General features: G+C 68.4%; 4 protein-coding genes across 7 annotated transcripts in view; 3 read left to right on the forward strand and 1 right to left on the reverse strand.

The window, feature by feature from the left end:
- The window catches only part of UIMC1 (ubiquitin interaction motif containing 1), a 32,198-nt gene extending 31,975 nt beyond the window's left edge, over positions 1–223 (reverse strand). The window contains exon 1 of the mRNA XM_059712988.1: positions 121–223. The gene's annotated coding sequence lies outside the window, so the exon portion shown is untranslated. The remainder of the gene's footprint in view (positions 1–120) is intronic.
- A 3-nt stretch (positions 224–226) lies between these two features.
- On the forward strand, positions 227–7,795 carry ZNF346 (zinc finger protein 346). Of its 2 annotated transcripts, XM_059712992.1 has the most exons (7): positions 418–527; positions 604–707; positions 825–920; positions 1,199–1,343; positions 2,079–2,318; positions 4,645–4,738; positions 6,161–7,795. In XM_059712992.1, exons 1-7 carry the CDS (start codon positions 467–469, stop codon positions 6,264–6,266), a joined length of 846 nt encoding a protein of 281 aa, XP_059568975.1. In that variant the 5' UTR covers positions 418–466; the 3' UTR covers positions 6,267–7,795. The 2 variants fall into 2 exon arrangements, with proteins under 2 accessions (XP_059568974.1, XP_059568975.1); XM_059712991.1 differs by lacking the exon at positions 604–707 and having other exon boundaries at positions 227–527.
- A 1,748-nt stretch (positions 7,796–9,543) lies between these two features.
- On the forward strand, positions 9,544–15,540 carry FGFR4 (fibroblast growth factor receptor 4). The gene is made up of 16 exons (XM_059712990.1): positions 9,544–9,685; positions 10,340–10,429; positions 10,772–10,938; positions 11,108–11,231; positions 11,771–11,961; positions 12,252–12,390; positions 12,473–12,666; positions 12,808–12,953; positions 13,036–13,157; positions 13,292–13,402; positions 13,577–13,767; positions 14,036–14,158; positions 14,236–14,306; positions 14,543–14,680; positions 14,763–14,868; positions 15,019–15,540. Exons 1-16 carry the CDS (start codon positions 9,586–9,588, stop codon positions 15,163–15,165), a joined length of 2,160 nt encoding a protein of 719 aa, XP_059568973.1. The 5' UTR covers positions 9,544–9,585; the 3' UTR covers positions 15,166–15,540.
- An 8,116-nt stretch (positions 15,541–23,656) lies between these two features.
- NSD1 (nuclear receptor binding SET domain protein 1) overlaps positions 23,657–24,225 on the forward strand; it is a 49,752-nt gene continuing 49,183 nt past the window's right edge. The window contains exon 1 of one of the 3 annotated variants that reach the window (XM_059712993.1): positions 23,657–23,787. In XM_059712993.1, the coding sequence (XP_059568976.1) occupies positions 23,734–23,787 (54 nt within the window). In that variant the 5' untranslated portion in view covers positions 23,657–23,733. The other 2 variants (XM_059712995.1, XM_059712994.1) reach the window with 2 other exon arrangements.

Below are 24,225 nucleotides of genomic sequence, written 5' to 3' on the forward strand. Positions count from 1 at the left end.
AAAACGCGCGGACTCAACACGAGCACCCGCTGCGCAGGGAGCCGTAGCTGCGCCGCGCTGTCGCGCGTGGCGGGGCGATCCCCGGGACTAGCCCAGCAGCAGCGCGACGCCAGCACGTGCCTCGCTCCTCCGCCCCTACGGCACCCTGTGTCCTCTGCTCCTCTCCCCAGCGCGGGCGCGGGGTCTCGTGCCGTCGAGAGCGGGGGGGGGCTCGGTGCCGGCGGAGCGCAGAGGACGCGGGGCCGCCCGCCACCCCCGTGGGACCCCTGCGGGGGGCGGAAGAGAGAGCGCGAGCCCTTTTGCCCATAACCAAGATGGCTGCCGAGGACTCCTGGCAAGGGGGGTCACGTCAGAGCGGCGTGACGTCTGAGGGGCGGCGTCTCGCGAGAGCTTCGCCGCGAGCAAGCCCCGCGAGAGCAGGCCGGGGGCGGGGCCTGGGCCGGAGCCGGCCAAGCGCGGGGACAAGATGGCGGACGGAACCGGTAGCAACGGGGACGCCGCGGCGCCGCCGGTCGGGAAGGAGGCGGGTGAGCGCCGGGGGGCGGGGCTGGGGCGGGCGGGCGGGAGGGAGGGAGCCGCCGCCTGACGCGCGTGTGCCCGCAGTGGAGCGGCTGATCCGGGAGCACGGGCAGCTGTTCACGGCGGCGCAGTGTAAGGTGTGCAGCGCGCTGCTCATCTCCGAGTCGCAGAAGCTGGCGCACTACCAGGTAGGACCCGGCCTCCCGCCCCGCCCCGCCCCAACCCGGCCCGGCCCGGCCCCGTCGCGGGGCGCCGGCGTCACGGCACGTCACGTCACGTCACGTCTCGTGTCGTCCCCCCCGCAGAGCAAGAAGCACGCCAACAAGGTGCGGCGCTACCTGGCGATCCACGGCGAGGCGGAGCTCACGCACGGCAAGAAGATGAAGCTGGAGAGCAAGCAGGTGCGGCGCCGCGACGGGCCGGGGTGTGCGGCTCCCCGGGCGCGCGACGCAACCATCTCGCCGCAGCGCCGGCCCTCGCGTCACCCCCGCCCGGCCCGGCCCGGCGGAGCGCTTACCCCCCCCCCCCCCCCCCCCCCCCGCGCGCGGCGGTGGGGCCGGGCGGGCGCACGGGGCTGGCCGAGGGGGGCTCCGGAGCCGCCCCGTGGAGGCGCCGGCCGCCTGCCCCGCTGTGATGGTCTCGTCCGATGCCCAAACCTTAGTGTTCTTCTTGCAAACAGGAGAGCAGCAACGGCGAAGACCGGAACAAGTGCTGTGCCATCTGTAACATGACCTTTTCCTCTCCTGTTGTGGCCATGTCTCACTATCTAGGCAAGACACATGCCAAGAACCTGAAGCTGAAGCAGCAGGCCCCCAAAGCGGAAGGTACGGCGGGCCGGAGCGCTGCCGAGGGGCCGGGTGGGCGCGGTCCGCGTGTCCGTGGAGCCTCCTGACGGCGCGAGAGCTGTCAGACGTGGGGAGCCCTGTGGGCCGGCAGGACCCCGCTCCCGCTCCGCGCCGGGCCCTGGCGGCGTGGCCACAGCTCTCCCAGGAGGAGGAGCGGGCGTGCGGAGCGCCCAGGTGGCCCAGGTCTCGTGCGTGACGCGTCCTGGGAGGGAGCCGGCTTTGCCAGCTGCTCCCCTCGCGTTTGGGGCTGGGCTCGGATCACACGAGCGGACGTAGAAAGGGACGCTGGCGGGACCCGCGGCGCGTGGAGGGAACCCTCGATAGTGCGGAGACGTGAGGTTTTACACCCGTTCTCTGTTCTCCCTCGGAGCTGCCTGCCACCCCCCTCTCCTTTGCCCAGGCTGTGCTTGTGGCTGGAAGGCGACTTGTTCCCAGTGCCCTTTAAACGTGCCCGTTGCTCGCTGCGGGGCCAGGTCTGTCGGAAGGAAGCTGCAGGTCTGAGCCAGGAGAATCCCCTTGGCCGACGCTAAGGGGCACAGTTGCCGTGCGAGTGTGACGGGGGTGAGAGGAGGAGGCGAGCGACCCCTGTACGGAGACTGGTCCGAGCCGCGCTGTGGGCGTTGCCTGCCCCGGTAGCAGCGCCCGTGGGTACTGCCTGGTGTGGCGCGGGGGCTGTGCCAGCCATCGCTGACAGGGCTGGGCTTTGCTCCCCAGCGGCTGCACCTTCACAGAAACGCCCCGCTCAGCTCCCTCCTGCCGCGGTGCCCTCTAACGAGGAGACCAAGTGCACGGCCGACCCAGACAAGTTCTGCAGCCTCTGTCACGCTACCTTCAACAACCCACTCATGGCCAAGCAGCACTACACAGGCAAGAAGCACAGGAAGCAGGAGACCAAACTCAAGCTGATGGCGCACTACGGCCGTACCCCCGATGCTCCTGCCGCCACCTCTGCTGGTGAGTCCTTGCCAGCCGCGCCTGTGCCAGGTGGGGGTGGGGACCTGTGGGCAGGCTGGGGACAGCAAGGCCTGGAGAAAGACCTGCCTTGCACAGGGAGTAGGATTGCCTGGTGGTTCCATTAAAACCCCTCTTGCTGCTGGGGTTTGTGCCTGACGTAAGCCTCAGTTGGAGGCTGTTTTTCAGGTTGTCCATTTCGATGCCTATTTCCCTTGCCTGCATGGGTAACCTGAGCCCCTCAGTGCACTGAGCTCCCAGTTGAGGGGACCGTTCCCAGTGCCAGCTGTGAAGATGGCACTTGCTGCTGGAAGGAGACCCCAGGGAGGTGACCTGTGAGAGGAGGGAAACCTAGGCTCGTGTACCCCTTGCCGCTCTGACCTGCATGGAGGGACGGGTTTACAGAGTGCTTTCTGCCCCGCTTTGCGCTGGCAGTTCCACCACCAGTGGCCCGCTCGTGCAGTCATGGCCCGCAGGTGACGCTCAGTTACAGTTGAGGCACTTTCCTCAGCCAGCTGACAATCCTCTGAGTGCTTCTTTCCCTTAAAGTGCCCAGCGTGAGGGAAGAAGGTTGTGAGGGACCAGTGGAGCTGGTAAAAGCTGGCAGTAAACTCTTGGGCCCCTGCTGCTCTGCCGTTCTGCCAGAGACATCACAGCTTGAGCTGCAAGGGAAAAGCAAGCAGGAAAGTCCATCGAGAGCAGGAGTTCCCAACGTTTGTGTGCTCAAGGGTACATTCAAATTTAAAAGCAAAAGCAGCGGGCGCCAATATGAATATTAAAGTTTAGAATTTAGATCAATCCGTTACTTAAAATTGCATCAGATCCTCAACTTCAAAATGCAGCTTCCCTTTACTTTGTATTCTTTTGAAGTTTTATCCATGGCGCCCACGGGCACCACGTTGGGAATCACTGATCTAGAGAAACCCCCTTGGGTCCCTTCTCCATCCTAAAGAGACACAAATGGTCCAAGCAGGGTGGCAAATAGTTTCCAGGGCACCTTTTGAGGCACTGACAGCACTAGCGAGTGATGGGTGTCTTTTACACAGGGCAGCATTCCCTCTCCCTCCTGTGTGCAATGTGGGAGGTGCTCTAGGGCTCTCGGGTGGGGAACAGCTGGGCAGTCAAGGGGTTTCCTGGGCTGACGCCTGCTTCTTTGCTTCTATTGAACCCTGGGTTAGTGTTGCAGTCTGTTACAGTTCAGGTGAAGATGGAGCTGGGTTCCTTGCCCTCTGTCCCTGCCAGGTGCTGGGGTATGGGGTATAGCTCTCTAGTGCAACAGCGATCTCCCACAGGGTGCCCCACGTATGCAGCTTGCATCATATCGAGCACTGCAGGCAGGATTTTGGAGACGGGGATATAGCTATCTAAAAGTGACCGTCCAACATGGGTCACAGAAGGCCAGGCTGGATCACCCTGGTGCCCCTCTGGCCTTTCAGATCAGATGCTGGACCACGGTTGTCAGGGTGAAATGGCCCGGAGGAGTCTGAGCCCTCTGAAGTGCAGCAGCCAGATGGGATCATCTGCTGCATCCCATGTGTCCCCCTACGTGCACACGGAAAGAACATGCATTCTGACTCCGAGAGCTGGGAATAGCTGGGGCCCGTCTTGCCTCTTGTTGACTGTCTGCAGCGGTCCCATGTGCCAGCTCTGCCAGTGAGCCCCACTGAGGTTCAGTGCATGCCCACCAGAGCTCTGTCCAGCTGGAGCTGCCATGTCACTCAGGGTGAGGATCTCTGGGGCAGTGGTGCTGGAGAAGCAGGGATGGTTGCAGAGAGCATGGACTGCTGTTGACATGCCAGAGGGCAGAGCTCATCGCTCCAGATGAGCACCGATGCAAGTGGGAGATGTGTCGCAGCCTGCTGTTACGTTTCCTCTTCAGCAGCTGCCTGCCCAGGCGCTTCGAGCGATACGTGTGTGACTTCCTCTGCTCTGGTAGGAAGGTGCACGAGTCAGGAGGGCAGATGGAGGATTTAGAGAGCAGGGACCTGTGGAGGCAGGGCACGATCAGGCTGGCTTGCGAGTGCTCGGAGCTCGCGGAAGGAGCCTGAGCTCAGCTGCGTTGCCATAATGGTGGCATCTCATAGCTGAGGTGCAGGCTGCTCAGCTGCCTTGGCTGACCTCCTGGCCCATATGGAGGCTCAGTGGGAGCAGGGGGCAGAGTACAGGCCTGTGAGGCCCTTGGCTGGGCAGAATGCCGGGCCTTTCCTTGGTGCTTCTTTTTGTTTAGCAGCTGTTTAATTAGCAAGTCAAGCGACTGCTTCTCTCACCTCTTTACCTGAGGCCCCACGCTGTCGGCTAGCACGTGCACTAACATTGCTGTCTGTTTCAGCTGGGAAGGGGTACCCCTGCAGCACCTGTAACATCGTGCTCAACTCTATAGAGCAGTACCAGGCTCACATCAGTGGCTTCAAACACAAGAACCAGTAAGTGACCTGTGGTGTCGGGGCCATTCCAGGGGCAGGAGTCACAGTGCTGTTTCATTCATGCCGTTGGCTTGTGGTACTGTTTCACTGGGATTGTGACCCATATGATCCTGTCCCTGCCAGTCAGCTCTGCTGTTCTCAAGCTGTGATCCCTGGCACTGCTCTGTGCTCAGTCCATGCAGTTCAAGCAGCCCGGGATGCCACATGAAAGCACTGTTTGCCAGCCCTGCCCTAAAACCACCAAGCAGCCAACTGGGAATGGGGACAGAGGCGATGTCAAAGCCAGACCGTGTTAGCAGAGCCTGCAGGGACCAGCGCAGCCTCACTGTCGTGGAGCTGCAGTTCTGCTGCAGCACAGATGCAAGCTGGGGCTGGGGCTGCAGCTCCAGCTCTTTGCACCACTTGTCCTGCTCCCCTCTCTGGTGTCAACATGCCCCACAGGCGCAGGCAGCAGGCCGAAGTCTAGTAGAGCCTAAGGCTGTGTCTCTCCAGGAGCCTGCCACTGGGTTGCTCTGTTGCTGACCTGTGAGGTGAAGGTGCACTTTTGGTGTTGCCCCAGAAACAGCTGGACTGGACCTGGCTGAGGTTGGGGCCTCATTCTCCAGAGCCTAGATCAGTTGGGTAAGAGTGTGTGCCCAGCCTGGTGACCCAGAGTAACCCAAGACAGGGAAACGATTGACCTTTTCTTTCCCTGGTCCCATGGTGGTTTTGCACGTGCAGCACCCTCCTGTCCCAGCAGGCTGGAAGGACGCCAGAACCTCCCAACATCTGTTCTGAGCTGTGGGCTGTGCAACCTCGATGGCGGAGGTCACTTGCTTTGCAGAGCCATGTGTGCGCCAAGAAAATGCCTGAGTCAGGACCCCCCCACCCCCAGTGCCTGACAACCTGCATCCCTACACACACAGACACTGTCTGCCTTGCTTGCTGCTTAACTAACAGTGCAATGCCTGGCCCCGCGATGGTGTCTGCCCACGCTGGAGCCTTGCTCTGGCCATGCCGAGCCATGCCAGCCCCTTCTAGAGCAATTCTGGGAGCAGGGAGCTGAGCTCTGAGCAGCCCGCAGTACCTGTGGGCACAAATGAAGCTTTCCACATCTTGCAGCCAAGCTTGTGCTTGCTGAAGCAGTTTTGGGGGCCTGGCCCTCGGTGCAGTATGCGCTGGACTCCAGCCTGACCCAGAAGAGAACCCCAACACGAGTCGTGCTTGACAGGCCTGCTTACTTACCGGGGGCCGGTGGCGCCACTCAGAGCTCAGGTGGATCTGCCATGGAGGTGGCAGCAGGTCACTGAAAGCTGTTGCAGTCCATGAGTTCCACACGCGTGCCCATGTGGCATGTTCTGTGACGACAGCGTGCACGCAGCGGTTAGCAATGGACTCCGGACAGTTCTGACATGCCGTTTTCTCCCTGCCTCCAACCTGCAGGATGCCAGGAGCGGTGCCAGTCGTGGGCCGGTTCCCGAGGCAGCAGTACGTCCGGGAAGAGTCGACCAGCCCGGGGGGCTACAGCTACTTCAGCCAAGACTTCTAGAGCCGGCTGCAGAGCTGCCCTGGGCCCAACTGGTGCTCCAAGAACAAACATCCTTTGCCAGCCCACAACGATTTCCTTGTCCCCAGGATGGGCAGGACCTGGCGAGCAGAACCTGCGCTGCCCATGGCTTGGGAGAGGGGCTTGCCGAAGCAGACTCCAGACAGCCTAACTCAGCCCTTAGTCTGTCTAGCCAGCGCTTGGCATTTCTTCTTGGGGAGGGGAAGGAGGCAAGGGGCTTTTGGGCCAGGAGGGTTTCAGCTGCGAACAGCCTGTCTCCGGTCCCCTCCCAACCCCTACAACGCCGCAGCAAGTTCCTGTGTCTGCCAAGCAGCCGCCTGGGCCAAGGCTCCGGGAGCTGTGCCCAGGGGCCACTGGATTGCACCCTTGGCAGCACATACGGACCCAGCCTTTCAGGGCTGCGCTTGTCCAGCCCTTCCCTGCTGCTGGGATGCTGTCGGCATCCTGGAGCCCTGACCCGTCACCCCCAGTTGCAGCACGTGCTGTGCAACCCCTGGGTGCAGCGATGGAGCTGCCTGGCTCTGGAGGTTGCTGCATACTTGCTGCCCTCCCAACTTGGAAGTTCGGGGGTGGCCCAGCCTTCTCCGCCAGTGCTCTCCGCGCTCTGTGCATGCCCCTCCAGCTGCTGGCAGGGCAGGGCTCTGCTGGAGGAGGCCCCTGCAGGAAGAGTGGGCAGCACAGCCCCCTCGTTGCATTTTGAATCCAGTTTGTATGCGCCTCGTCCTCTCCCTGTGGTATCCCCCTCCCTGCCAGGGCAGTGCCTGCGCCAGGCTGAGCTGAGCAGGCAGGTCATGAAGGGCCACGGCTCCTCCCTGCTGCTCCCTGTCTCATGAGGCCTGGACTGTGGGTCCTGGGGCAGCCTCAACCGTACAGGTGCGTGATGCTGCTTCCCCTGCTTGGCAGGAAGCCCCCTGCTAAGGAGGAAGACATGCCTCTGGGCTCCGGCTTACCCAGCACAGGCGAGGGGTGTGACAGCTGAGCGGGCAAAGCAAGCGGCAGTCCAGACACACCTGCATGCTGCTGTGCCTGGCCTGGATGGGGCCTGATCATGACATTGGCACTGGCTGTGCCCTTGCAGTGAAGGCCCCAGGCAGGGGCTGGAGCTGGATGCTGCCTCTGGCTGCGCTGGTGCCCTCCACCATCACAGAGCAGGTATCCACCCTCTCCCTTGGCACCTGCTTCCCTCCCCTGTGCAGGCGCCTGCTGCTCTGAGCCTTGCCATGTGTCTGGTGTCTGGGCTTGGCACCTTCCCCAGGAGCCCTTGAGCCCTCACAACCCAATGCATTAGGTGCTGCTGACCCAGAGAGAGCACTGATGTGTGGCAGGCTATGCCCTAGCCCATAGCTCCCATCTCAGCTGTGCTCCTGGCACCCTGCAAGGGCCTAGGCTCTGCCACAGGCTGTGCACCTCACTCCACGTGTCCCCACTGCTCTGTTCCACCTCCTTGGAGGCCACCCGCCGTGTCCACGTCCCCAGGCATCAGTTCTCAGAATAGAGCCTGTTTGTTACAAGCTGCGTGTGTGTGTTTGCGGCACTGGGCACAGCCAGGGCGTGTTGATTGCCCTGTATGGCCTTGCCTGAGGGACAGCCAGGGACTACTGCTATGCTGGGTGGAAAACCAGCTGCCTGCATTTTTGGGGTGACTCCCACAGCCAAGCCTTGGAAGAGCAGGGGCAGACACAGCTGGCAGGCCAAAGCTGGGTCCTGCTGTCAGCCCCACCAAGGTGAAGACATTTCCACAGCCCTGAGATGCTGCAGGCCAGGACTCGGAGCCTGCTCATGCTCACTACAAGGTGCCAGCCTGAGCATGAGGCCACCCGGCCCCCTCTCCCCTGCGTGGGGCTGCAGGTGCAGTAGGGGGTAGGTCAGCACTGGGCTCTGCCTGCTGCACCTAGCCCGCACATGGGCACAGACAAACCTGGGCATCCCCTGAAGCAGGCTGACCCCTGGGGCCTTGCGGCCCAGGCCTAGCAGGGGCATCCCCAGGGGAAAGCAGCCTTGCCTGCAGCACCCGGCCTCTCACCCACAATATGGGCTGCTGGCCCGGGAAGGAGGCAGGGACTGTGCCACCCGGGGCCTGGCAGAGGGCTGTAGGCTGGTCCCTAGGAGCGGGGGCAGCGGCTGCCGCCAGGTGGCAGCCCCGGGGCAGCAGCAGGGCCAGGCCGTTGCCTGGGGGAGGAAGGAAGGGCAGGGCAGGCTGCCGGCCCTGCTAGGGAGCGGTGCCAGCCGAGCCCGCTGCCGGGGCCAGCACCGCTGCATGAGGCTGCCACTCGGAGCCTGCAGCTGGCCTAGGCAGCGGCAATGCAGCCCCTGGCCCGGGCAGCTGCCCTCCCGGCCTACGGGCACCCGCAGTGAAGGGGTCTCCTCCTGCCTGGGCAGGAGGGGGCTTCATGGCCCCGGCTGCCCCTCTGCAGACAGCAAGCGGCTGTGGGTCGGGGCGGAGGGCCTGCAGAGCCCCCAGGTCGGGGCCGTGGGGCACTGGGGTCTGGCCCGCCCGAGCCGAGCCGAGTCGTGCCAGCCCCTGCGGCATTGCAGTCTGCAGTGAGCCGCCGGGCCCCGCCAGCCCTCCACAGCCAGGATGGGGCCGTGCCCGCTGCCCCAGACCTGCCCGGGCTGTGCCCGTGGACTCTGGCTGCTCCGCGGGGAGGGTCCCCCGGCCGCAGCCCGGGGCCCGCTGTCTACCGGGGGCAGAGGCAGGGCCAGGCCCGGGTGCCCCCACGGCAGCGGCCGCCCGCGCCCCCAGCCCCGGCTGCGGGGTCAAAGCTTAACTGGCCCCGCCGCCCGCTCCCCTCTGCCGGCCGGGGCGGGGGCAGGGTGACCTGCCCGGGCCCTGCGGGGGAAGCGGGCTCGGGTCGGGCTGGCCCGGAGCAGCGAGAGCCCGGCCGGGGAGGGACGAGTGAAGTTGGTTGCCTAGTCCCCGCTCCTTATTCCCGGCTGCTTTGGCAGCGCTAATCTAGACCCGATAAAAGCCTGGTGTTAATGAATTACAGCGAGAGCGCGCGTCGCTCGCCGTGCAGACGCACTACTTCGTATGTAAAGTAATAGCCCGCGGGAATGAGCGTCCGACTTCAGCCTCGCGGGGGGAGGGAGGCGCGGGCCGGACTTTGCCCGGGCTCGGGGCGGCCCCGCAGCCCTTCGTCACCCGGTTAAACATTAACCCTTCCCTGCCGGCAGCTGCCCGCCGGAGCCCCCGCGGGGCGGGACGGGGCGGGCCGTGCGGCCGGGGCGGGCCGGGGCGGGGACCGGCTGCCTCTGGCCGCGCGGTGCGGGGCGGTGCGGTGCGGGGCGCGGGCGCGGGACGATGCAGCCCGGCGTGTGCGCCCTGCTGGGGCTCCTGGCCGCGCTGGCAGCCGGGGCTCGGGCGGCCGGGGCCGGGCCCGAGGACCCGCCCGCGGAGCCAGGTGGGCGCGGGGCGCGTGTGCGGGGCGCGGACGGGCGCCTGGGCTCCGCGCTCCCTCCGAGCGCGGCAGCCCGCGGGGCGCACGGGCGGCGGGTGGCGCGGTCCGCGCGGCCGGTGCCTGGGAGACCTGGCTGCTGCCAGGGCGGCCCCGCGAAGACAGCCTGGGTCGGGGGGCACCGGAGGAGCCCTCTCTGCCCTGCCCTGCCCTGCCCTGCCCGGGGAGGCTGCGGGCTGCCGGTGCCCCCGCCACTCCCCCGGCCGGACCGAGGGGCTCGAGGGGGCGGGAAGGTGGCGGGATCGGGCCGGGCGGGAGGGGCCGCTGGCGGAGCCACGGGCACAGGCTCCGGGCACGGGCCCAGCCGCGCCGGGGCGCGAGGCAGAGCGCAGGGGAGAGGCTCTGGGGCAGGCGAAGCTGCTGCGGGCACCGGGCTGGCTGCCCCGCGCTGGGCAGCGTGGCCCGGGCCCCGGGGCGTCCGGCTCCGGCTCCGGCTGGAGGCCGGCGGCGAGGACCAGGGGGCTGCGTGGGCCGGGCGCCGGGCAGGGGGTCCGCAGCGCCATCCCTCCTGCCCCTGCTCCACGGTGCCCACTGCTGGCAAGGGCTGGGAAACTGCCCGTGCCGGGCGGCAGCATGACACCCTGCGGCACTTCGTTCCAGACTCCCTGGCGTCAGGCGATGACGATGAGGATGGGGACGGGGATATCTCCCAGGGGGATTCGCGCGAGGAGCTCCTGCACTTCCGCAGAGGTCAGTGCTGTGGCCAGGCTGCCCCAGGCCCTGTGGAGCAGGGAGTCCCCATTGCCTGCAGCCTGGCAGCACCACACGGTCCCCCAGGCCCTTTGCACTCCACTGTGGCTGCCCTGAGCCGGCCGGCTGGATCAGGCCCTGGCCTGGGAGAGCTGAGCATGCACTGTGCCCCTCCCTGCAAGCTGTGCCTGCACCTGCCCTGCGTTGCAGCCCCAAGCACCCGTGTGCCTTGGCAGAGCCCACTGCGAGCTGGCCGCCCCCGCCCACACACACCCTGTTCCCGTGCTCCATAGCTGTCCCGGCCCCATGGCTAATGGGCACGGCCACCCATGTCATCCTCAGCGCCCTACTGGACGCACCCCCACCGCATGGACAAGAAGCTGTACGCGGTGCCCGCGGGCAACACCGTCAAGTTTCGCTGCCCGGCATCAGGGAGCCCCAGCCCCAGCATCCACTGGCTGAAGAATGGGCATGAGTTTCGGGGAGAGCATCGCATCGGCGGCATCCGGGTGAGGGAGCGGGGCTGCCCCCTGCCTTCTCCAGGGGCCTGTGGCAGAGGTCCTCTGGTAGCGACCCCCCTGCCGGGCCAGGCACCAGCCAGGAGCTGGGTGCCCTGCAGAGAGCTCTGCCCAGGTGCCAGCTGCCCCTCACCGTGCTCTGTCCCGTCCTCTCCCCCAGCTGCGGCACCAGCACTGGAGCCTGGTCATGGAGAGCGTGGTGCCCTCCGACCGCGGCAACTACACCTGCCTGGTGGAGAACAAGTTTGGCAGGATCCGCTACAGCTACCTGCTGGACGTGCTGGGTGAGCCCGCTGGCCGGCAGCACGGGGGGCTGATCCTGGGGTCCTCCCCCAGCAGGAAGCCTGCAAGGAAGGGGCCTCTCAGCTGGCGCAGACCCCCAGGGAAGGCTCTGCTCCTACGTGGGCTGCCTGAGTTGGGCCCCTCCCGTGCAGCTCCTGGCGCTGCATCAGGGCCTTGCTGTTGCCCTTGGGAGCTGGGAGATAAGAGGTCATTGATCCCTCTGCAAACTTCAAAGGGCCTCTGGGAGCGTCGGGGTTGTAAAGTCCAAAGCAAGGAGCCAGCATACCAGCACCCCCCCCCCCCCCACTGCTCCTTATCAGGGCCGGGCCGGCGGGCGGGGATGGACCGGGCAGGCAGGGGGGGCCCGAGGATCCACAGCCCCGTGGGGAGGGACAGATGGGTGGGCTGACTGGGGGCCTCTGGTTCTGTGGGGCAGAGGTTTCCCAGGCCATGGTGCCCCCGGTCCATGGGCGAGGTGCCAGAGGAGGGCAGGGCCCAGCCGGGTGCAGCCCCGTTGGCTGACGCACCCCACTTCCGGCAGAGCGGTCCCCGCACAGGCCCATCCTGCAGGCCGGGCTGCCGGCCAACACCACGGCCCAGGCAGGCAGCGACGTGGAGTTCTTCTGCAAGGTGTACAGCGACGCCCAGCCCCACATCCAGTGGCTCAAGCACATCAAGCTGAACGGCAGCAGCTACGGCCCCGACGGCATCCCCTACGTCCAAGTGCTCAAGGTACCAGAGGAGAGGGCGCGGGGGCATCATGTGGACCCGGCCAGGCCTGATTGCTGCTGGGCAGACCCCGTGGTGCCCTGAGGAGCTGAGCCCACATGACGCAGGGCTCTGGGGAGCAGTGGGAGGCAGCCGGGCACCAGGGAACAGGTGGAGCTGGGGGTCCTGGGAGAATCAGGGCTGCGTCCTGCCTCTGAGCAAGGCGAGAGGGGTGGGGGCTGGGGGCCGGGGAGACTTCCCTGGACCCGGGGCCTGTTCTGGAGGGGGATGACCCTGGCGCTGCTGCCCCCCAGACTGCCGACATCAACAGCTCGGGGATTGAGGTGCTGTATCTGCGCAACGTCTCCATGGAGGACGCTGGCGAGTACACCTGCCTGGCTGGGAACTCCATCGGCCTGTCCCACCAGTCGGCCTGGCTCACCGTGCTCCCAGGTACGGGCCGGCCTGGGCTGGGGGAGGGAGGCCGCGGCCATGGCCCAGGAGCCCAGGCTGACGGCAGGCTTGCTGTGCCCAGACGAGGAGTGGGCCTGGGAGGTGGAGGCCCCGGAGGTCAAGTACACCGACATCATCATCTACACGTCGGGCTCCCTGGCCGTCGTCATGGCGGCCGTCATCATGGTCCTGTGCCGGATGCAGACGCGGCCGAGCAAGCAGCCCCTGGAGCCCGTGCCCGTCCACAAGCTCTCCAAGTTCCCGCTCATGAGGCAGGTGCGTGCAGGCACCCTGTGGGCATGGGGAGGGCTGGACCTGGTGGGCGTGAGTGCCCGGCTGCAGGGCAGGGCCCTGCCGGCTCCCCGGCCTGCACCCGCCCCAGGCCCGGCAGTAATGGGCTCCACGGTTGCCCCGCAGTTCTCGCTGGACTCGAGCTCCTCGGGGAAGTCCAGCACGTCCTTGATGCGCGTCACCCGCCTGTCGTCCAGCTGCACCCCGATGCTGGCCGGCGTCCTGGAGCTCGAGCTGCCCCTGGACTCCATGTGGGAGTTCCCCCGTGACAAGTATGGGGGGCCGCGGGGTGGGGGAAAGGGGTGCCCTGTCTGGGGCTGTGTCCAGGGCTCAGTCCCATGCTCTGTCCCACAGGCTGGCACTCAGCAAGCCCCTGGGGGAAGGCTGCTTCGGGCAGGTGGTGCGGGCAGAGGCCTATGGCATCGACCGTGACCAGCCCGAGAGAGCAGTCACAGTGGCCGTCAAGATGCTCAAAGGTACTGGTGCCCTGTGGGGTGCGTGCCTGTGTGTGCACATGCGTGTGCATGTGTGTATGTGTGTGCATGCACATGGGGAGCTCAGGCTGTGCCCAGGCCCCCAGCCCAGGGACCCTCTTCTCACACCTCCCCAGACAGCGCCACGGACAAGGACTTGGCCGACCTGATCTCAGAGATGGAGATGATGAAGCTGATGGACAAGCACAAGAACATCATCAACCTGCTGGGGGTCTGCACGCAGGACGGTGAGGGGCTTGGGGGCACGGCCATGCTGGGGGGCCGCACCCCTGGTGTGGGCACTGCTGTGCAGGGGCTGGAGAGCACTACAGGCAACTGCTCTCAGCGCTATGGGGTGGGGAGGGGCAGGGCTGTGCAGTCAGTCTGGCCACGGCACTGACGGGTGCCCCCGCACCGCACAGGGCCACTGTATGTCATCGTGGAGTTCGCCGCCAAGGGGAACCTGCGGGAGTTCCTGCGCGCCCGGCGCCCACCCACACCCGACTACGCCTTCAATGCCGCCCGCCTCCCCGACGAGCAGCTCTCCTTCAAGGACCTCGTGTCCTGCGTCTACCAGGTGGCCCGCGGCATGGAGTACCTGGAGTCCAAGCGGGTGAGGCCCGGTCTGGCTCGGGGGTGGCAGTGGGTCTGTGGGGTGGGGCCCGGCGCCATGCTCATGCTGCCCAACGAGGCAGGGAACAGCACCTGGGTGCTCCCCACTGCACCAGGGGGCTGCCAGGCCTGGCTCCAGGCCCCTCGTGATGCCAGGGCTATGGCCTGTCCCTTTGCGGGAGGCTTTTGGTCCCGTGCAGGGGTAGGGGTAGGGGTAGGGAGAGGTGCTGCTCTGGTGCCCCCCGCTCTGAGGACCCATCTCACTGCAGTGCATCCACCGAGACCTGGCCGCCCGCAACGTGCTGGTGACAGAGGAGAACGTGATGAAGATCGCTGACTTTGGACTGGCCCGCGACGTCCACGACATCGACTACTACAAGAAGACGAGCAACGTGAGCGTGGGGGCCAGGGAGGGGTCTGGGAGCAGGCAGCGCTGGCACACGGGGCTGAGGTCTGCCTGTCCCTGTAGGGCCGCCTGCCAGTGAAGTGGATGGCGCCAGAGGCCCTGTTTGACCGCGTGTATACGCACCAGAGCGACGTGTGAGTGCTGTGGTGCGGGCAGCAATGGGGCCGGGCGAGGCCTGGCAGCGTGCTCAGGACTGCCCTGGCCGTAGGGGCCAAAGGCGGTGGGTGCCTGTCCAGGCGGGTGGGTTCGGAGGCTGCGGGATGGACAGTCAGGCATGGCCCTCAGAGACAGAGTCCCTGCAAGCACCCGGGGGGTGCACCTGGGCCACGGCCATGGCCTCCCCCAGCCCTGACGTCGGGTGGCATTGCAGGTGGTCATTTGGCATCCTGATGTGGGAGATCTTCACGCTGGGCGGGTCACCCTACCCCGGCATCCCCGTGGAGGAGCTCTTCAAGCTCCTGCGCGAAGGGCACCGCATGGACAAGCCGGCCAACTGCACCCACGAGCTGTGAGTACCTCCGGGGCTGGGGGTGCCCCTGCAGCCGGGAGCGGGGGTGTGGGACCCGCAGGCTGATGGCTCCCCCCTGCAGGTACATGCTGATGCGGGAGTGCTGGCATGCCGCGCCCTCGCAGCGCCCCACCTTCAAGCAGCTGGTGGAGGCGCTGGACAAGATCTTGGCCGCTGTCTCCGAGGAGGTAGGGCCGGGAGGTGCAGGCGGCTTCCCGGGGGCACAGGCTGGACCCTGCTTGGCCACGGGCGAGTGCACATGGTCCCAGCTCGGCCCCTGGGATGGGGGCAATGGGGCTGCAGCTCTACCCGGGCATTTATGCCCGTCTCTCCCGCAGTACCTGGACCTGTCCATGCCCTTCGAGCAGTACTCGCCCTCCTGTGAGGACACCACCAGCACCTGCTCCTCTGACGACTCTGTCTTCACCCACGATCCCCTGCCCCTGGCGCCCTGCCTCTTCACCTACCCCGGTGCCCGGACATGAGGCCCTGCAGGCACCTGGCAGAGCTGCTGATAGCACCAGGGCCCAGTGGTTGGTGCCACCCAGCGCTGGGGCCCGGTGCGCTCCCAGGAGGACTGCAAGCAGCTGCCCCAGGGACAGGACTTCTCCGTGGCTGCCCCGTGATGCCCCTGCTTCCTGCCTGGGCTGTCCCCATGGGCACAGCAGAGGGAGCGGGTCCATGTGGGGCAGTGCCAGGCACCGGGGAGCTGCATGCGGGCCCTGCGGGCTGCCTGCCCGCTCCACGGACTCTACAGTGCCTCTCCTCTCACTGGTGGGCCCAGGCCCCCTCTTTGTGTCCCAGAGGATATTTATATCTGTGCGCGTCCGGCAGCCTCGATAAATTATTTTTTGGAGTAAGACCCTCGTGCTGGCGGTTTTGGGGCCACAGCCACCGGACGGCCTGACCCCAAGGCCCCTCTCAAAGGGGCAGCATGAAGGTTTCTCCTCAAGGGCCTTGTAGCCTGGTTTCCCCCCTCCCCATGTGCTGCCCCTTCCTGCTGTGGGGCTGCCCCCGCTCCCCCACTGCCCCTGCAAGGGCTGGGCTCCAGGGCTGCTGCATGCGTGTAGTGCTGCCCAGTCCTGGCACTCGCTCCCTGCTCGGGACAGGGGCTGCACCCAGGCATGTGCATGTGGTGCCCAGGCGTGTCGGCTGCGTGTGCACCTGTGCCCCCTCCTTGGCGCGGGGGCAGGGCTGGCCCATGCACAAAGAGCTATGCAGCTGTTGTGCATTAGCCGCTGCCCCGCTAAGCCACCGTGAACGCCGCTGCCCGCGTCGCCCTGAAACCGATCTGGCAACTGCCATGGCCAGGGCTGGGAACGAGCCTCTGCTCCCCTCCCCCTGCTCTCCCTGCCCACCTGCCGGGCGCAGCCCCCAGCCCAGGGGCCTGGGGCTGCTTCTCCACTGCCAGGGCCAGGCCGGGCCGGGGGGAGGGGAAGGGGCCCGTGCCTGCCCGGACCCTTGCTCTCACTCCTGGAGCCGGGCAGGCTCAGCCCCCGCTCCCGCCAGCCATGAAGGGAGTGTGGGCACGGCGGGGGGGTTGCAGCTGTCCCTCGCCCCCGCGCACAGGGCTCAGCAGGGTTTAGGGTTTCTCCGCAGCGAGCGGAGCTCAGCTCTGGACCAGGCAGGGGTTGGGTTTCGCGGGGGCCTTAGCCCCAGGATCCGGTTTCCTCCTCGTGCCCCAGCTGCAGCTGAGGGAGGGAAGGTAGGGGGGTGGGCAACCCCCTTGCCTGCTGCCCGGGCCCCTGGCAGGAGCAGGCAGGTCAGGGAGCTCCAGCATGCTCCCGGCTGTCTCCTATCCCAGCCCTGGGGAAGACCTGCCACGCAGGCAGCTGCAGCTGGTCCCCCCACCCCAGACGACCTGCACGGGGCTCCAGTGGCCCACAGCAGCCTGAGGGCTCGTGCCTGAACCAGCCTGGCACAGCCCCCAGCCCTGGCTCCAGCAGCCGCTGCTGCAAGTGGCACAGCGCTTGGTGGGGCACGAGCCCTGCATAGTGATGGAGCTGGAGCAGACGGCACCAGGTCAGCCCCAGCCTTTGCCCTGAGACGACACAAAGCGCTTCCACCACAGCCTCCGCCAGTGACAGGGGCCTGCCAAAGCGCAACAGGCCCACACAGGGCTCCCAGCTCGGAGTCTGGTGCAGCTCAGGGCCTGGGTGTCTCCTGGCCCCACTGGCTGCAGGGTCCTACCCAGCTCCGCCACCTGCCTGGCATGTCCCGCGGGGGCTCACGCGCCTGCATTCGGGGCGCCTGCCTCGTGCAGCTGCTTGCAAGCACCCCCGTGCTCCAGGCGCACGGGGCCAGGCCGAGCAGAGCTGAGCTGCCCTTTCGCATGGCCTGGCTGGGTGGGGTGCTGCAGAGGCAGGGCAGCTCCCTGCAGGCAGAGCCCGGGCCGGCTCCCACAGCCCCTGCCCAGCCCCCTCCCCTGCCCGGGAAGGCAGACAGACCACCAGCAGGTGTGAAACCTGCCTGTCCCGCAGCCTCCGTGCCACGGAGAAGAAACCCAGCTGTCTGCTAATGTGCCAGAACCAATGCATTCATCACAGCCCGTGAATGGGGGCATTCAGCCCGCAGGAGGGGGGAGCATGGCCCCTCCCATCCTGCCCCCGCGAGAGGGCGGGGGGCGTTTGCTGAGGGTCTCAGCCCCCCTTCTGCTCCACCAGATCCTGTCCAGGGAGTGAGAGCAGAAGGGGGGACATGGCACCTCGGGGTGGGGCTCTGTTACCCCTTGGGGGTTGCGCCTCACCACCCAGGGCCCCCCCCCCCCCCAGCCCCTCTGGGTGCCCGCCAGGCCCGGCGGGCAGGGGGAGGGCCCCGGTGAGGCCAGTGTGGAGCTGCTAGGGCCGGGGAAGGATGTGGTTTCGGAAGCACGCGGCCTCGGCGCCCGGCTCCCTGGTCCCTCTCTCCCTCTGCCTCTCTCCCTCCTCCCTCGTTCCTGTTTTCCTGGCCTGCTGGGCCCCCGGGAGGTGCCGCGGCCAATGGCCGGCGCGGGCAAGGAGGAGGTGCGCTCATGAATGCTTCAAGCGGCGCAGCCAGGTGGAGGAGACAAGGGGGGATTGTGTGCGGTGCCTGGCAGCCCCGCCACGCCACAGCCCTGGGCACAGGCTGCAGCCAGCCAGGGCCGGGGCCTCTGCGCTCAGGCCTGGCGGTAGCAGGGTCCCTGAGCCAAAGCACAGTGGGGAGAGACTCGCTAGCAAGGCCCCACGTGGTAAGCGCTCTCATCCCTGGGCATGCCGCGGCCTTGAGGCTGGGGCTTTGGCAGTGCCCACTTGTGGGGAGCAGCCGAGGGCCACACACTGGCGTGGGAGTGCCCCGTACCACGCCGCCAGCACAGGGGCCTTGTCCTGGAAGGAACTGCCCATGCCCTGGGTCCGCAGGAGGGCTGGGGCCTTGCTGTGGGCCTGGAGGCCGGGTGCGGTGCCTGGGGCTGGTGGACTGGGGCCTCCCCACTCTGCACGGATAGGCTGGCGAAGGGCACCTGCCTCTGTCCCTCCTCATTTAGGTGCCGCCCTAATTAGCCTGCTGGAGCAGGAAACGAGGGGGGAACTGGTGCAGTGGAGAACCCAGAGGCTGCAGCCCGTCCTCCATCCTCAGTGGTGGGAAGGGAAGGGAAGGGAAGGGAAGGGAAGGGAAGGGAAGGGAAGGGAAGGGGCTGCGGGTGCAGCTGGGGTCCGTGCTGGCAGGCTCCCCTGTGCTGCTCCCAGGCCAGGACCCCATATCCCTGCCTGGTCCCTCCCTGCTGCCCCAAGAAGGACCCCCGGTCAGCGGGGTGGGACTCGCCACTCCCCTCGCACACCCCAGGTCTCCAAGGGGGTCTGGCTGCCCCCTTCGGGGCCCACGGCTCTGCTCCTGCCTCGGGAGCGAGGGCAAGCAGCTCTGAGCAGCGCCCACCCCCACACCAGGCACTGCTGGGGCGCAGAGCTGCCAGGCACCCTCAGCCCCCGGTCCAGGGACGTGACGATGTGCCCCAGACCCAGTTGGCCCCCAGCTATGCCCAGCCAAGGCCACGCGGGGCTGAGCCCAAGGGTCCCAGCCCTCGGTCACGCAGCAGCCGGCCCTGCCTGCTCGGACGGGCCGTGGGAGCCGCCTGCCGGCGCAGCGCTGGGCCCGGGGGCTGCAGCGGCCGCGGGAGGCTGCAGCGGAGCGGGGCAGGGGCGGCCGTGGCGAGCCCCACGGCCCTGACAACTGGCGGCGGTTTGACGGCAGAACATTCCTGATCCTTGCTGTCAGGGCTGAACCAATCGCCCCTAATCCGTCGGCTCTGCTGGCAGGACAAGTGCGGTCCGGGCGAACAGGCCCCTTTTGTGTGCCGGGATTTACAGCGCAGCCCAGGAAATCTCGCTCACTTCCTGAGGCCGCATTCCCACGCGGCCACCCGGGCACCGCCCTGCCCCAGCCAGGCCCAAGTCTGGACCCTCTGCCCACACCAGAAGGGGCAGAGCTGTGTGTGGGAGCAGCCGGCTCCCTTGGGCAACCCCTGGGGAATGAGGCCACGGTCCTGTCTGCTCCCAGCTCCTCAGGTGCGGGGCTGCATCCCCTGCCTGGCCCCCGGGGCAGCGCGCGGCGGTGGGGGTCGGGGTGGGCTTCTCAGGCCTGCCGGAGGGAAACAGGCAGAGACTGAAGGTGCGTTGTGCCCTGGGCTCCCCTGGCACCAGCGCTGTGGCAGGACCATGCCCTCTCAAACAAGGATCGTGTCCTTTCTCGAGCAAACAGCTTCAGGCACAGCCGGCTGCTGTGCCCTGCCCTGTCCCCCAGCCCTGCGCCCACAGGGCACGAGTGGCAGCGAGGCAGGGCCCTGCTCCAGCCCCCAGCCCAGCACCTCTGCATCCGCCTCCCATGCTCCATCAGCTGGGGGGTGCAGGACCTGGGGCAGGGGCCAGAGGGCAGAGCTGAGGCTGGAGCTTGTCCTGCTCTCGCTGGGGAATCAGTGCTTGAGCCCAGGCCTGGTGGTGCACGCGCACAGGTGTGCACACCCTTGCACACATGCATGCACGTGCAAATGCACACATGCATTTCAGGCTGGGCCGGGCGGATGCAGACGTGCTGGGCACCGCAGGCTCCTGCCCGTGACCGGAGGGAGGGGGCGGCCCAGGCCTGAGCCCTGCTGCTGCACAGCACAGCTGGGCCGGGCGGGCTGCCAGCGCCCCCTGGTGGGGCCAGGCTGAGCTGCACCGTGCCGGCTGTGGCCATGGCTGTGGGGCCCGTGGCCCTCGCTGCCTGGGCGGCCCCCCAGCCCCTGGGCTGCGGAGGCTGCTCTGCTCCTTGGTGCCTCTTCTCCAGGCCGCCCCTGGGCCATGAATGGGGGCAAATCTAGGGCCAGGGCCCATGGGCAGCGTGGGCACAGGGGCAGCCACATCCGGCCTTGCCCCGCCACATCTGGATCATGGTGTGCTTGGGGGGGTCCCGGTGCTGCTGCAGTCCCACCATGGCCTGGCCAGTGCCTGCAGTGAAGCCAGGCAGTGCTCTGAAGCTGCAGCACTGGTCCCTGGCGGGTGTCCCCCCTTCGGATCCAGGGCAGTGGGCAAGAGCCCCAGTGTGGGGCTGGCTCCTCCGGTGCCTGGGGCAGCCCCCATGATCTCACCTGCCCTGGGCCCCTGCAGCGCGGGTGTCGGGGCTCTGGGACGGGGGCCTGGTCCCTGTGCCCGGCGGGGCAGGGAGGGGCTGGGGCCCTCTGAGAGCCAGAGGGTGCAGGGGTTGGGGCCCCTCCGTGCTGCAGAGCTGACTGGCACAGGGTGTCTGGTCCTTGAATGGGCAGGGGGCTCTGCTGCCTCCCCGCTGGTGCTGGCCCTGGAGCCCCCTCCCAGGCTCGGAGCTGCCAGGAGCAACCCCCAGGTGAGTGCCTGAGAGGAGCAGGCCCTGGGCAGGGACGCAGTCTGCATGGGCTGAGGCAGGCCTGGTCCCAGGTTTGGGGCCCAGGGGCTGGCTGACCTGTGGACTTGGGGGTCTGGAGAGCCCAGTGACCCCAGGGTGCTGTGGTCCTGCAGGGGAGGGTGCTTAGCTGGGGGTTGGTGCCCTCAGCAGGGGAGCTCTGGCCCCCGCATCAGCAGGCTGGGCGCTGGGACCCCGGGCTGCAGGGATCCCCCGGCCTGGGGAGCTGTGCCGCCCCGGCACTACCCGCAAGCAGCCTGGGCAGAGGGCGGCTCTGCCGGGGAACAGGTCTCCCCGCCTTGGGGCACTTGAACCGTGGGGCCTGGCATGGGAAGGGCTGCAGGACTCCTTCCCCCGCCCTTCCCGCTGCTTCTGGCTGGCAGGGGCGGGGACAGGCCCAAGCCAGGCTCCGGCGGCCGATGCCTGCCCCCAGCCCGCTCCCTGGCTGCAGGGCCTGCTGGAGGGTGCCAGGGCTCTGCGCCGCGGTGCGGGCACGGGGGCCGGGGCTGCCTCCAGCACTGTCCGGCGGGCAGGAAGCTGCCAGGCCCGGGGCTGAGCAGGCTGGGCCGGCTCCTCCTGCCCGGGGTGGGGTGGGGTGGGGCTGGCCCGGCCCGGCCCGCATGCCCTGCCTGGGCTGGGCCGGGCCGGCCCAAGCCGCGCGCCCCCTTCCCGCAGCCCCCCGCGGGCGGCGGCGGTGTCGCAGCGCCCCCTGGTGGGCACGCGCAGCCCAGGCCCCCAGGCCGCAGCCCCCGCCCCGCGCCCTGCCCGACCCCGGGGCCCTCCCGCCCGGCCCGCGGCCCGGCCTGCCCGGGTGCCCGGCCCCGCTGGGCCAGGCTCCTCCCTCGCCCGCCCCGCGCCTTCCAGAAACGTCTCCAGCCCCTTCCCCTGGGAAGCGGGTCCCCCCACCCGGGCAGGAAGCCTTCCTCCATTCTCCTCCCCACTTCCTTCCCCTGCAGCCAGCGGGGGGCAGCCGGGGCCCTCGGCCTCCCCACGCAGCTGCTCCGCGGAGCTTCCTGCCTTTGACCCCTTCATCCGCTGCCCCGGGCAGTGCCACCCCCAGCCCGGCTGATCCCCGCAGCCTCCTGGACGGGGCCTGCCCGGCCCCCAGCTGCACCCTCCATGCTGCCCAGCGCCTCTCCAGGGCTGGAGGGGCTCCCTTCCAGCCTGTGTCTGCACTGATCTGCTGCCCTGGATGTGAGAACCAGCTCCTGCTGCCCCCAGCCTGGCTGCCCGTGGGAGCCCCCCGCCTGGCGGCAGCTAGCGTGCCCCCCCAGCCAAGGGTGAGGGTGACAACAGCTGCGGCCTCCTTCCAGCAGAGCCTGGCCTTCCCCGCAGGAGCTGCAGCAAGGGGAGCACACGGGTCTGGGACTGGCTGGGGGTGAGATGCACGCTGTGTGCCACCCCACGTGTGTCCCCCGTGTCGCAGAGGGCGCAGCTGGCAGGAACGCAGCTGCACCCGCTGGAGCAGCGTGGAGGCCTGCCCTGCCCTGCCCTGCCCTGCCCATCAGCCCCTGGGGTGGAGGGAGCCCAGGGCTTCCCTGCAGAGGAAATTCTTTGCAGGTTCCCTCCTGCGGCCTGTGCCCTGCCCTGGCAACGTTGACCATGGAGCGGGCTGAGCCAGTCCTCAGGGCTGCCAGGGGAGGCCTGTGAAATGCCCGGGAAATGGGGCCAGGCCGGCGGCTGCTAGAGGTGGGTGCCTCCGTGCTCGTGCACATACCCTGGCTGGGGAGGCTTCTCCCTGGCAGCCGGAGGAGCCCCACTCCCTGCTGAGCTCCTGCGCCCCTGCAAGAGGGAGGATGGGGCGGGAATGAGGCACGACCCTCCCCTCGTAGGGGCTTGCAGCAGGGTGCTGCGCGCCATGAATGTGCTGTGTGCCGTTACTAGTGCTATGCATTATCCTGCTGGACGGGGGACCCTGCAGACCCCAGCACCCTCGTGGGCTGTGGCTCTTGCCAGGGATCTTGGGAGCTGAGGGGCTGCAGGGATGGCTGTGGGGGGCACGGCCCCCCCCGCCGCCTGGGGGGCAGCAACCAGCAGAGGGCGCCTGGAGCAGGGCCCAGCAGCTGAGGCCTAGGCCTGGCACCTGCACCTAGGCCAGGCCAGGCCCAGGGCTCCTGGCACCCTGGTGCCCAGGCACCGCAGTCCCCACCGCCACGGGCATCACCCCCAGACCACTGCAGAGCAGCTGAGAAGAGCCTGGCTGCCAGCCAGCTACCGTGTCCCACTGGCTGGGCTGTGGGCTGGGGCACAGGCCGAACGAACCTCGACCTCCACCAACAGCCCCGTGGTCCACATATGGAGCAGGTGGCAGCGGGTGAGCCACAGGCTGAAACCACCAGAGCGCTCGGCACAGGGGCCTCGGGCACAATGACTGTCGTCCTGTGGTGGGACCCCGGTCAGCTGGCAGCAGGCGTGTGGGCACCCAGCACACTCCTGGACGAAGCACTGGAGACAGCGAGCGGGCAGAACTGGGGCCGGGGCTGCAGCGTGCCGGTGCCGAGACAGGACACACATGACGAGATGCTCCGTGGCACCACCCAGCTCAGCCACAGTGCCACACGAGGCAGCCTCTGCGTGTCCTGGGCGGCAGAGGCCTGGCAGGCAGGGGGTTAACCTCTGCTCCCTGTGCCCGGCTGGGCAGTGCCAGCACCCTGCAGACCTGGTCCCGGCTAGTTACCACAGTAACTTGGGAGCAGGGCCAAGGCCTGGCCCAAGCCCCCAGCACCGCTACCCCCACCAACCTCCAGGCCAGGGGATGCAGGGAAGCAGCAGCGCCCTCCCTGCCCTGGCAGCAGGATGGGGTGGGCAGGCCCCTGCACAGGGGGCGGTGCAGGGGCAGGAGGTCCGGCGGCGAGCCCCGGGGGCCAGGCGCTGCCCGGCCTAGGCTGCAGCCTGCCTGAGTGTGCCGAGAGCCTGAGCCCCGCGCGGGCTGGCCGGGCCCAGGGCAGGCGCCCGGCGCTGCGCTGCCCGCGGGCTCCACGGGGGGGAGCAGGCGGCGCCGAGCCCGGGGGCCGCAATCGGGCCGGGGGGAGCCAGGGCCTGGGCCCTGCTGGGCCGGGGGCGGCACCGGAGCAGCGCGGGGGCCCCCTCGCCACCCGCCCCGGGCCGGTGCTGCGGGGCCCGGAGCGGGAGCGGCCCGGGGCTGTCCCGCACGGCCCGGGGGTCCCGGCAGCGGCTGCCCCGCGATGGAGCCCGCGTCGCGCCGCGGAGCCGGGCCAGCCCCGCGCACGGAGGCGGAGGTAGCGGCGCGGCGCGGCGCTGCGCGGCGCGGCGCGGGGGAGGCCGCGGGCGCGGGGGGCGGCTGGGCCCGGCGGGGGGCGCTGGCTGCGGCCCGGCCTCGCCTCCGCGTCGTGCCCGCGGCCGCGGCCGCTGCGGGAGCAGGTGGGAGCCGCGGGCCGGGCCGGGCCGGGCCGGGAGCGGGGGCGCTCGCCGCCCCCCGGCCGGGCAGAGGGAGGGGCCGGCTCCCCGCTGCCCACTGGTGCCCGGCTGGGAGCGCCCGGCCCGCCGCCGCCGCCTCCATTTTGTGCGGGAGCGCGGCGGCGCGGGGAGGGGGCGCGGGCCGCAGGTGAGGCCGGGGCCGGGGCCGGGGCCCGGCGCGCTGCAGCCATGTGCGCACGGGCCCGGGGCGCGGAGCAGGTGGGGCCGGGCCGGGGCGGGCGCGGGATCGGGGCCGGCCG

This window comes from Alligator mississippiensis, chromosome 9 (genome assembly GCF_030867095.1).
Source record: "Alligator mississippiensis isolate rAllMis1 chromosome 9, rAllMis1, whole genome shotgun sequence".
NCBI lineage: Eukaryota > Metazoa > Chordata > Crocodylia > Alligatoridae > Alligator > Alligator mississippiensis.

Bases quoted from the DNA above. Each gene is read 5' to 3' on its own strand.
- ZNF346 (XM_059712991.1), top strand. From the start codon at position 315: ATGGCTGCCGAGGACTCCTGGCAAGGGGGGTCACGTCAGAGCGGCGTG. The intron at 921-1,198 runs GTGCGGCGCCGC...TCTTGCAAACAG, and splicing joins TGAAGCTGGAGAGCAAGCAG to GAGAGCAGCAACGGCGAAGA. The intron at 1,344-2,078 runs GTACGGCGGGCC...TTTGCTCCCCAG, and splicing joins GCAGGCCCCCAAAGCGGAAG to CGGCTGCACCTTCACAGAAA.
- FGFR4 (XM_059712990.1), top strand. From the start codon at position 9,586: ATGCAGCCCGGCGTGTGCGCCCTGCTGGGGCTCCTGGCCGCGCTGGCA. The intron at 10,939-11,107 runs GTGAGGGAGCGG...CCTCTCCCCCAG, and splicing joins ATCGCATCGGCGGCATCCGG to CTGCGGCACCAGCACTGGAG. The intron at 14,681-14,762 runs GTGAGTACCTCC...TCCCCCCTGCAG, and splicing joins GCCAACTGCACCCACGAGCT to GTACATGCTGATGCGGGAGT.